The sequence below is a fragment of the Eufriesea mexicana genome, unplaced genomic scaffold (assembly GCF_001483705.2).
Source record: "Eufriesea mexicana isolate 0111107269 unplaced genomic scaffold, ASM148370v2 scaffold2888, whole genome shotgun sequence".
NCBI classification, from domain to species: domain Eukaryota; kingdom Metazoa; phylum Arthropoda; class Insecta; order Hymenoptera; family Apidae; genus Eufriesea; species Eufriesea mexicana.
The window spans coordinates 484,800-494,838 of NW_016910972.1; the positions used below are offsets into that span (position 1 = coordinate 484,800).

Genomic DNA, 10,039 nt, shown 5'->3' on the forward strand with positions numbered 1-10,039 from the left:
AAGATCGCTACAGTCAAAGGGTTACAGAAGAACGGTAACAAAGAGAGAGAAACTGCATACCGCATATTAAATATTATACGCAATGTCCTGCGCGCGGATAAGAAGAACAAAAGAAGGAAAAAAGTAGGTTAAATATCACGACTATATGATCCACGGTTACGACACTAATCCGCGATTAAACCTCTTTGAAACTGTACTCGCCGTCTGCCCCTGCCCCTACATTTTCAACCCCTTCGGTTCAGACGAGCGATACTGGATAAAACGATGCTTGGGGTAGAATTAATAATGTTTGATCGATATTCTATATTATTATTAGAGAAACCTTCGCCCCTGCTGGAAGATGAGTTACTTGGAATTTCGATTTTCTTTCTCACCCGGCGATTATTAGAGACCGTCACAGCCAGCATCGCTCCGGAGCCAGCTCAAGCAGCCAAAAATCAAAAGCAATTTTTTACAGCGCGCGACAATGATTTACACAAACGACGCGATATCAAAAGAAAACGAGAAAGTGCAAGCTAGACACGCAAGTGGGCGAGACACGAGAAAAGGAAAGCAGGGTCGCAGTTGTAAACCACCGTAGACGACAATCTCTCGATGGAGCAAAGATTTCTCGGTTCCCTTTTCTCGCTAGTGACTACACGTTCATCAGTTACCCTACTTCGTTCTTCTTGCGTGATTCTGTTCCGCATCTCACGTGCGTTCAAACGTTGTTCGTCCTCCTCCAACTTGACCTAATTTATGCACTGCCGGTAACTTTTATTTCTTAATGATCGGACTTGCGAGGGAAAGGTGAATATTGTCAAAGGGCGTGTTTCCAGGGGCGATCATTCGAGGTATTCGATTCAAGTAGATCGGTCTAATCGGCCGTTATCTTCTCCATAAAACGCGATCACGTTCGACGAGGAGAAAATCGCCTCGTTCTGATCTCTATTCGTTTCCTTTGCTTTAGTTTTTCTCTCTATTATTCGACGTAGGTGAGGTTTTTCTCACGAGCAAAACAATCGAGAAAGTCTCCAGTTTTCCTCTGTTCGAACAAGCTCGTTCCGATAAGACTCGTGTGTAGACGAATCCCGAGGAGTGTATTATTTTGTTTAATTTACCGCGACGCGTTCGATGGAATGCGATGAAGAAACTCGTCAGACGATCTTTATTCTATCCGAGGAAGAAAAAGGAAAAAAGAAAAGATAAGAAAACATCGCGCACATATCAGTAGTGATTAATGCATTTTACTTGGCGTCTTTGCTCGAACTTCATCCGAGGTGAACGTCTGCTGTGAACCGTAGAACGTCTCGGCCGGCCGTCGTGGGGGTTGCCGACGATGAAGTTGCCTCGAAGATGCTGCCAATTAGCGTGTAACGTAGACTGTCAATTATTACCTGTTACATCGGTTTCATCCGTAACGAGTCGAGCATTTCACGGAGACGAGCACATCGTAGTCGACGCTGACAATTCTCTGAGGAACCTCGAGCCACTCGAGCGTGCCACTCCAACTCCATCGCGAAAAGGAAGCACGCGTGCTTCTCTAGGGTTCCGCGAATGCATGTCAAGAGAATCTTCACGCGTTCACACCTCGAATCGTTTCGTTGCGTTCGCGAGACTTTCTCGAAATTGGACAGAGGAGAGAGAGAGAGAGAGAGAGAGAGAGAGAGAGAGAGAGAGAGAGAGAAAGAGTGAATGAGTGTGAGTGTGAAAGGAGAGTAGAAGGAAGAGCAAGAGATGGCAAGAGGAAGAAGAAAATGGCGAGCGAGGGTTGTAAGGAGCGATCGCAGAAACAGAGAAAGGTAGCGAAAGAGAATACGTGTGTGAGAGAGTGCGAATGTTTTCTGCCATCGTAAAGTCAATTTTATCGTGTACGTATGTGTATATGTATCGTTTCAAACGCGCGCTCGCGCGCATCCAATAAAACGGACGCTGCAGGTAGATATTTTTGCTGAGATTCAGCGGACGGCTCTCCGGTATACGTGGCCTGAAACTCGAAAGAGGAGAGAAACGAGGGAAGAATAGACTAGGAGTTAACGTTACAAGCTGCAATGATTTTATCGTCACTGCAGCCCGTTCGTGAGAGATCTAACCGGTATCCTGCGATCTCGCTATGATCCGAGCTTCGGATGTGTGTAAGATTCTGGTCCTTGGTTCGTGATTGCGAGTCTGTATGGTACTCGATGTAAACGGTGCACGTGACATGTAAATGGAAAGTAAAAGGATCGAGGGACACGACGCAGTAATTTGCCAAAGAAGGCCTCGATCAGTGATAGTCGATAGATAGAATGAGTGCTGTGTAAATTTGGCATAACGAGATAAACCATGAATTTTAAGCTGCGAAGGTTCATCGTCCAGTTTAAAGAAAGAGAGAGAAAGAGAGAGAGAGAGAGAGAGAGAGAGAGAGAGAGAGAGAGAGGGAGGGAGAGAATTAAAATATCTAAAGACACAAAAATTGTTGGCAATAATAATGAAGTTAAAACGAGAAAGAAAGAAGATGGCGACAGCTGAGAGAGACGAATCGTGCGGCGTCTGTAATCGATACAGCGCGACGTGCATGTATCGCGTTCAATGCGTACAGAGGATAACTTTATTGTACTTTATCATGTAAGAGAGATTTGTAGAGAGTTTATATTAGGCCAATTGTCACAGCGAGAGTTCTACGATAGCGATGTTTTTCCCCACCAGTCGTGGCCAACTATTCAGACCCATCGTCGGAGATGTGTTTCGTTCTGCTTCATGTCGGATCCACCGTTTTAATTAGCTCATCTTACCCTCCACCAGTTTTATCCTCCGTGCTTGCAAATCAATCGACGTTCAATAATCGACGAGAAAAATTGGAGAAATAGCATCGGGTGGACGAAGCAAAGAGCTAAAAGCGACGCAGCAGCGACCTCGAGCAGCCCAAATAGTTGGCCACAGCTACAGGCACAAGAGATCGTGTCGCGTTCCAGCGTAATACTCGCGTAACAATTGCCTCGATGACGAATTCGCGTTCGCATGGTCAGCGAATAGCAGGCCATGCGAGCAGAGGATACCTCGAGTGCCGATTCAGAACGTATTCGCGTAGTTTGTAATGATTTCCTTGCGTTTCAAGGTACCTGTTCTTGGCCAAAGATAGATTAACGAGACTCTGTTTAGCGTTAATTAAGAGGAAACGTGATTTGTTTGTCCGTTAGACGGTTTCGTTTCGTTCCAGTGGAAGGATTGCTTGCGTCGAGAAGCCAATTCCGTGTTGAAAAATCAAAATTTACAGTCTTATACAATTACAGGGATTGGCGGATTAAAACCGTGATCCAATAACGCAATGGAATTGCGCTTCTCCGCGAATCCTTCAGCGGATATTGCTTTTGAGCGCGCCAACACTTGGACAGAGATAGGAACGTTCGATAAACTAGATTCGTAGATTTTTATCCTTTCTTTTTTACGAAGAGGAGCGAAAAAGCGAGGAAGCGTTTCGGATAGTAGATTTTATCCACTCTATTTTTCCTAATTTCGTTCAAAATGTCAGACACACGAGAAGAGGAGATAATTCCACGGAGATTGTATTACGCGATGTGTTACGATCTGTACGAACAGAATGAATATGAACAAAAATCAAATAAAACGTTACAGTGAATGTTAGCTAATCCCGTTCGGTTCTTTCGTTCCGCCAGTCCATCGGGAAGAGAACAGAACGAAAAGGAGAGATAAAAAGATAAAATATCTAATACAAAATACATCGAATCCTCTCGATCCTCCTCGCATCGATCAGCCTTAACCAACGATCCACTGACACTCGAATGTTCTTAATATAAAAAGCGAGGCAGAATTCTTCTTTATCGACTTGATACAGCCTGTTCCACAATAGGGTGCGTTATAGCACCGTACAAACGTGGTAATCATACGGCATTATTTTTCCATTTAGTCGCACCGAGCACGAGCACCTATCAACATCTGCCCTCTGCCACCACGCGCAGCGCACATCCCAGTATTTCGTAGTTGCGTTGAACATGAAGCATGTCACGTTGTACATTGGCTTTTGCCTCGTTGGAATCGTTATCGCCACGCTCAAAGAAGGTATACCAAATTCATCGATTCGTGCTTGCGTGTCTGTTCCGTGATCGTCAGCGACTCTGCGCATCAGCCGTCCTTCTCCGACGATAACGCAGTCTAAACGGTATTTCCCGCCGACATTCTTCACGTTCCACGCTTTTTCCTCCCGTTCGCTGATCATGTCAGAGCTCTGCAATAATCGCCGTACACGGACGACAATTTTTCAGTCGGTAATGATTAGATCGATCCTATCCGAGACTCGACGTACGTGCTCTGTCTGTGAACTTACAGACACTCTCGTATCTGTTCTATTTGCTTATCAATACACAAAGCATGTGCCGACTACACGTGAATCGACTCTGGAAACACTGAGACTCAATTGTTCCGCGACTCTTAATCAGCGTTTAATTCCTCGTTGCCCAGACAGTAAACATTGCTCCGCGATTTTTAATCACAGTGTAATTCCTCGTTGCCCAGACAGCAAACATTGGCGAGAATCGGCTAGCAGGGAGCTGGAGGAGGCTCTGTCGTACAAATGGAACACGAACAGAGCGAAGAACGTGATCGTCTTCGTGGGTGACGGCATGAGTCCCGACACCATAACTGCCAGTCGGATATATCAAGCCGGCGAGACCGGTCATTTGGCTTGGGAAAATTTCCCCCATATAGGCATCCTTAAGGTCCTCATTCCCTCGTCTTCTAGAACCATCCGCGAGAAAGATACTAATGCTAACATTGTTATAATAGACGTACAATACTAACAAGCAAGTACCAGACTCAGCTTCGACGGCGACTGCTATGTTCAGTGGAGTCAAGACGAATTACGAGGTGGTCGGCGTGGACGCGAACGTGCCGCTGGGTAATTGCACTGCGAGCTTGAACACCAGACACCACGTGGACTCCATCGTTTCGTGGGCACAGGCTGCAGGCAAGGATACAGGTCAGCTGCGAAAAGTGCAAAGTTCGAGGTATCATTGTGTACCGATCGTGTACCAAGGATATCTGAAGATTCTAGGCTGCAATTTGCAGGTTTCGTGACGACCACCAGGGTGACTCATGCCACTCCAGCACCTTTGTACGCGCACAGCGCGGACAGACGATGGGAATGCGAAACGAAAATGCCGGGGACCGCTGAACAATGCAAAGACATCGCCAGGCAGCTAGTGGAGGACATGCCGGGGAAAAATATCAAGGCAAACTATAATATATCCAGATTGTTCAATAGAATGTTTTGCATCAATTCGAGAGATTGTTAAGTACCTCATCGTCTCAAGTCCAGATTGCACGAGACATTCGTGACCGATAGACGGAGGGTACAATGAAGCGCGTTAATTAGAAACGTTTCTGATTTAGGTGATCATGGGAGGAGGTAGACAAATGTTGAAGTCCAACGCGACGGGCACCGAATTTGATCCTATAGACACGTGGGCTGGTCAAAGAAAGGATGGGAAAGATTTGATCGAGGAATGGAAGCGGGACAAGCGCTCAAGAAAGTTGTCCTTCGACGTTGTTCAGAATAACGAAGAACTGTCGCGTGTGAACGTCGATAAGGTCGACTACCTATTGGGAATCTTTGCGAATGGTCATATCAGTATGGACTGGAAGAGGGAGAAAGGTCCCAAAGGGCAGCCGAGTCTCGAAGAGATGACCGTGACAGCCTTGAAGATCTTGCAGAAGTCTAAAAATGGCTATCTCCTCGTGGTATTTTCGCTTGGTTACAAGCAAATGACATTCCGTCGTAACTGGATACATCAAGTAGCAATTTTTAGGTCGAGGGAGGACTCATTGACTACGCTCATCATCGTGGTCACGCAGCTCAGGCGTTATTGGAAACCGTCAGATTCTCAGACGCCGTCAACGCGACTCTCACAATGATTAACACGCAAGACACTCTCGTTATCGTGACCAGCGATCACACTCATTCGATGAGTTTTAATGGGTACAGCGACAGAGGCTCGAGTATTTTAGGTACCATCTGTTTAATTGCACGTGTTTGAGATTGAACCGACGTAAATCAACGATTGATTCGTGTTAAAGGTATCGCTCAAAAATCCAAGCACGATGGAATTCCGTACACGACGTTGACTTATAGCACAGGCGGGCCAAACAACGTGGCATACACGATTGAAGGTAATTTCAGCACCAGGTTAGACCCTTCCAAAGAAAATACAACGGCGTTTACGTATAGTCAGCAAGCAGTTATCATATCGGACGAAGCTTATCACGGTGGCGGTGACGTAGCTGTTTATGCAATAGGTATATAGTTCGATGATTCATAGACCATGAAAACTCGTGCGATAATCGTTAATTCAACGACTGTCCCTTAGGGCCTTTCGCACATCTATTCCATCGCGTGCACGAACAGAGCTATGTCGCCCGTGTGATAGCATACGCTGCGAATATGGAAACAAAATCGTACGAAAGCAACGGCGCAGAACAGCGTAATTGCCCTATTGGTGTTTTCTTGTATTGTTGTTTGACTCTGCTAATTATATTTCATTGACGATAAAAATACAGCGCAATCTGTACAGTATTAAAGAAAGTACAACGACATTATGTAAGTAACGTATATTTAAAAAAAGATCAAAGTTACATGTTCCTTATCGTACTTAGGTAAGTGGGACAACACAGAGCTGTCTGAAAAATACACTTGAATCCACTTAATCACAGATTAGTCTAACTCGTTTAGCGGACACACCAAGTCCTTTCAAAGAACGATAATTATATATTCTATGATACAGAATAAATCATTTTCTTCTCACATATATGTATACTTTCTCCTCGCGCGTATTATTTTTCGTTTTCTTCTATATACAAGTTAAAACGATTCTCAGTCTTCTGCTGTAGAGGATAAGCTGATTCACGATACGCTATCCAGGTAACTTCATGTGTACACGGTGTTATGCGGCTAGAATGTAGTAATTGTCAGAATTACATTCAAGAAGACAATAAGGATTAAAGGGGTACTACGATTATGCCGGCGTTAATAAATGTCGCAGAAAGTTTGAAACCTATCCGTAAATTGAAGCACGTCATTACAGCCTCCTATCCTCTAACGTTACAACAACGATAACGCGCACGATTACGTATATCAGTCCGATAATGACAAAGTACAAAAAAATATCATGGAACTTACGAACCAATCGGATCAATTGACGGAGATCCTAACGTAACTACGAAGGCATCGATCGTGAAAAAACGATTATCGTAAATATGTATAAAGAGAGACACGGGCATGGATGAGCATGGACGAGCTGGCTCTTGCGATATACAGGAGTAATAAGTAAGCTCTATCTGGTATCTCGTCGTTTAAGTAATCAAATGCGATAAAGGTGAGAACTGCAAAGGAGGCCAAGACTCTCAATACTCTCAGGTCTATTATCTATCCGATGAACAGTCTGATAGCAGAGGGGTGGCTGAGATGAACAAGGACAGCCGGAGGATGATCATTCCGCTTTCATCTTCTCGCACTTGCGAGTGTGCGTGACAGTCTCGTGGAAGAGGATCTTGAGCGAGATGCAGCCGAGGAACAATAGGGCCGAGATGAGGAAGATAAAGCCAGGCGTGTACTTTCCAAAGATCATCAGACTGAACAATCCGATCAACTGGAAAGCCAAAAGCAGCGGGGCAAAGTAGACTGCCAGTGTGAGGAACAGAGGGCTGGCTCGCTTCCGTTTCTGTTGCCTGGCGGTTCGGAATTTCGGCGTCAATTTGCAGAATTCTTCTCTCTTTGACGGTTCCGATAACTGGCACTCGCTCGAGCGGATGCCGCATAATAGCGATTGCCGGAAACTCTTGTACAGTAAGAAGATTCTCGCCGTGATCACTTGGAGGAACTGGCCCAGGCAGATGTGAACCTTGCGGGCGATCGGGTGAGACTTGGAATTGTCGAAAGAGTACAACAGATAGGGCAGAAGATTCAGGTTCTGACAGCAATGACGGATCTTCTGCATGGACGCATGCCGGAACAGTATCGGTGGTCCACTGTAACTTCCATCTGTCGGGCAAAAAGCAGAACGTGTACCCTATTAATCGCTATTGTCACGAGTAATCATCCGAAAGCTACAAGATACGACTTGCTTACGTCATTTTCGGCTAAATCGGGTTGCCGTTAATGGCCAATTAAACTAGGGCCCTTACCTTTCAGCATGTTAGACACTCGTCGCACCAGAGTCGGTTTCCCAACAACGTCTTCCGTCTCCATCATTCCTGACACCTTACTCATACTGCTTGCCTCGGTGGTAAGAACGAAGCGTAAATCACGTTACGTCCAAATTATTCTTCGCACTTGCTTATTGCTGCTGTCGTCTGAAAACTGACAATTATTTCATCACTGTTCCATCTGTTCGGTCAAGATTGCGAACAAGTATTACGAATAAGCGGAATTTCGATCCATGAAAATATCAACTCGAGTCGTAAGTCTCGTCGCGAATGCGAGTCTCTTTCGACTAATCTCGAGACGATCTACCTATTCTCTTCTAAGCACTCGGGACTCGAGGATCACGAAGAAACGTTTCGATCAGCACTGAATAGACCTTCGACTTTCGCGTTGGTGGAGCTAAGTGGCAGGAAAAAAAGAAGAAGCGCCACGATCCGATACCCCTCGCGACCCGAGATTAAAACTTCAGCCGCTTTTTCACGGAATATCGCAGCAATATCTGGACCAATCGAGTCGTCCATTCGACTTTTAACGCCGACTTACCTTCGGTCGGTCAGTGAAAATTTCTAGGTAATGTCGCGCGACGAAGCGAACGGCACGCACGTACGCATAACAGAACGACGCTCCGAGCTTCATGACATGCTCGCAGAGCAGTTGAGTTGATCATAATATACTCCCGTGTCGCGTTCCCCTTCCCCTTGCCCCTGATCAACGCAAATTACCGCGTCGTAGGTAGCCAGTGAGACAGTGAAAGCGAAAGCCGAGGGGACCGCGAATGTTTTCAAAACTGACGCATAACCTCAACGATACAACGATGTCACTAGAAAACACGGGCTGACCAATCGATACATCGAACTCGGTTGCGGTAAACTGGTGACAAGAGTCGGCATGCAGGGTCAAGAGTTTAATGTATAATTCAAATTTCTCACGACAACGTAAAGCTTCTCGATGTTTCCTGCGCGACCCGTAACACGATTCACGACACACAGAGTGGCACGACGAAATAAACAAGGGGAGTAAAAGAGTCCCGTCGATCGACCCTTGACAATGCGGCGCGTCTATACCTAGCTGATTAGAGCGGAAGCAGTGCGGGATTACCACCGGCCATGAGACCAATTGACCGCTCTGGAATTATCGGGCTAGGGATCGAGCCAAATTAGACGAACGTTCCGCTGGAATGTTCCACGGCACATCGACTCACCTCGGGGCCGTGACGTATTTACACGAACACTGATCGCGAGTTAAGACCGCGCAGTATCGATGCCCATATAAACTCTTCTATTCGTTCTTCCACCGGTGTCTAATTCGCCCCTCTGTACGCCTAACTATATTTCTTGTAGAGATTAAACACGATCGGAAATTCACGGAATATGCCCATCCTTCGGTGGCTCGACGTCTATTCTTCGAAAGATCGATCCAACGAACACCGATTATACGTACACGCGTTCCGCTCGTCGGCGGGGTTAGATACTACTGACTAGACTCAGTTGAAACAGGCACCTCGCTCGACTACGGTAAAACACAAACAACGACTGTGAACAGTCGTGGAAGTGGTACGCGACGTTGAGTCAGTACGAGTGGCGACCTCACGTTTCCTTCGAGCGAGTTTTCCGGTGGCGGCCAAGCGATTGGTCGCCCGGTCGGGCTCCAAGGGTGTCCGGGCCAATTGGCTGTCGTCTTCGAAGAATTCAAGGCACCGTAGCCGTGGAGAAACAGAAAGGGCCAGCTAACAGAGACGCGAGATCAGTCACGTACATCACGAGGCTCCCTCGTGATCTTTCGAAATGATTGGCCCTTTGGACGACCTCGGCAGATCCCGCCTGTTATTTGTAATTTTCGTCGTTCAGTCAAGGTGAGGGACACGGG

General features: G+C 46.2%; 2 protein-coding genes across 6 annotated transcripts; one reads left to right on the plus strand and one right to left on the minus strand.

Moving 5' to 3' along the window:
• Positions 1–3,904: 3,904 nt before the first annotated feature.
• On the plus strand, positions 3,905–6,700 carry LOC108550668 (alkaline phosphatase). 2 transcript variants are annotated; one of them, XR_001890436.1, is made up of 9 exons: positions 3,905–4,038; positions 4,492–4,694; positions 4,762–4,954; positions 5,044–5,207; positions 5,368–5,715; positions 5,784–5,982; positions 6,052–6,270; positions 6,342–6,571; positions 6,628–6,672. XR_001890436.1 is itself a non-coding variant. In XM_017904463.1 (8 exons), exons 1-8 carry the CDS (start codon positions 3,972–3,974, stop codon positions 6,515–6,517), a joined length of 1,569 nt encoding a protein of 522 aa, XP_017759952.1. In that variant the 5' UTR covers positions 3,905–3,971; the 3' UTR covers positions 6,518–6,700. The 2 variants fall into 2 exon arrangements, 1 of the variants encoding a protein (XP_017759952.1); XM_017904463.1 differs by having other exon boundaries at positions 6,342–6,700.
• Positions 6,701–6,782: 82 nt separating this feature from the next.
• Positions 6,783–9,731, minus strand: LOC108550669 (uncharacterized). 4 transcript variants are annotated; one of them, XM_017904467.1, is made up of 3 exons: positions 9,375–9,731; positions 8,155–8,322; positions 6,783–8,011 (listed from the first exon to the last, which is right to left on the minus strand). In XM_017904467.1, the coding sequence occupies exons 2-3, from the start codon at positions 8,237–8,239 to the stop codon at positions 7,461–7,463; spliced, it is 636 nt and encodes a 211-aa protein (XP_017759956.1). In that variant the 5' UTR covers positions 8,240–8,322; positions 9,375–9,731; the 3' UTR covers positions 6,783–7,460. The 4 variants fall into 4 exon arrangements, with proteins under 4 accessions (XP_017759956.1, XP_017759953.1, XP_017759954.1 ...); XM_017904464.1 differs by having other exon boundaries at positions 8,155–8,329; XM_017904465.1 differs by lacking the exon at positions 9,375–9,731 and adding an exon at positions 8,717–8,813 and having other exon boundaries at positions 8,155–8,329.
• Between the last annotated feature and the right edge of the window lie 308 nt (positions 9,732–10,039).

Coding starts and splice junctions, on each gene's coding strand:
- LOC108550668 (XM_017904463.1), top strand. CDS start 3,972: ATGAAGCATGTCACGTTGTACATTGGCTTTTGCCTCGTTGGAATCGTT. Junction 4,039..4,491: donor TATCGCCACGCTCAAAGAAG/GTATACCAAATT, acceptor CTCGTTGCCCAG/ACAGCAAACATTGGCGAGAA. Junction 4,955..5,043: donor GGCTGCAGGCAAGGATACAG/GTCAGCTGCGAA, acceptor TGCAATTTGCAG/GTTTCGTGACGACCACCAGG.
- LOC108550669 (XM_017904467.1), bottom strand. CDS start 8,239: ATGAGTAAGGTGTCAGGAATGATGGAGACGGAAGACGTTGTTGGGAAA. Junction 8,012..8,154: donor AGTGTCTAACATGCTGAAAG/GTAAGGGCCCTA, acceptor TTTGCCCGACAG/ATGGAAGTTACAGTGGACCA.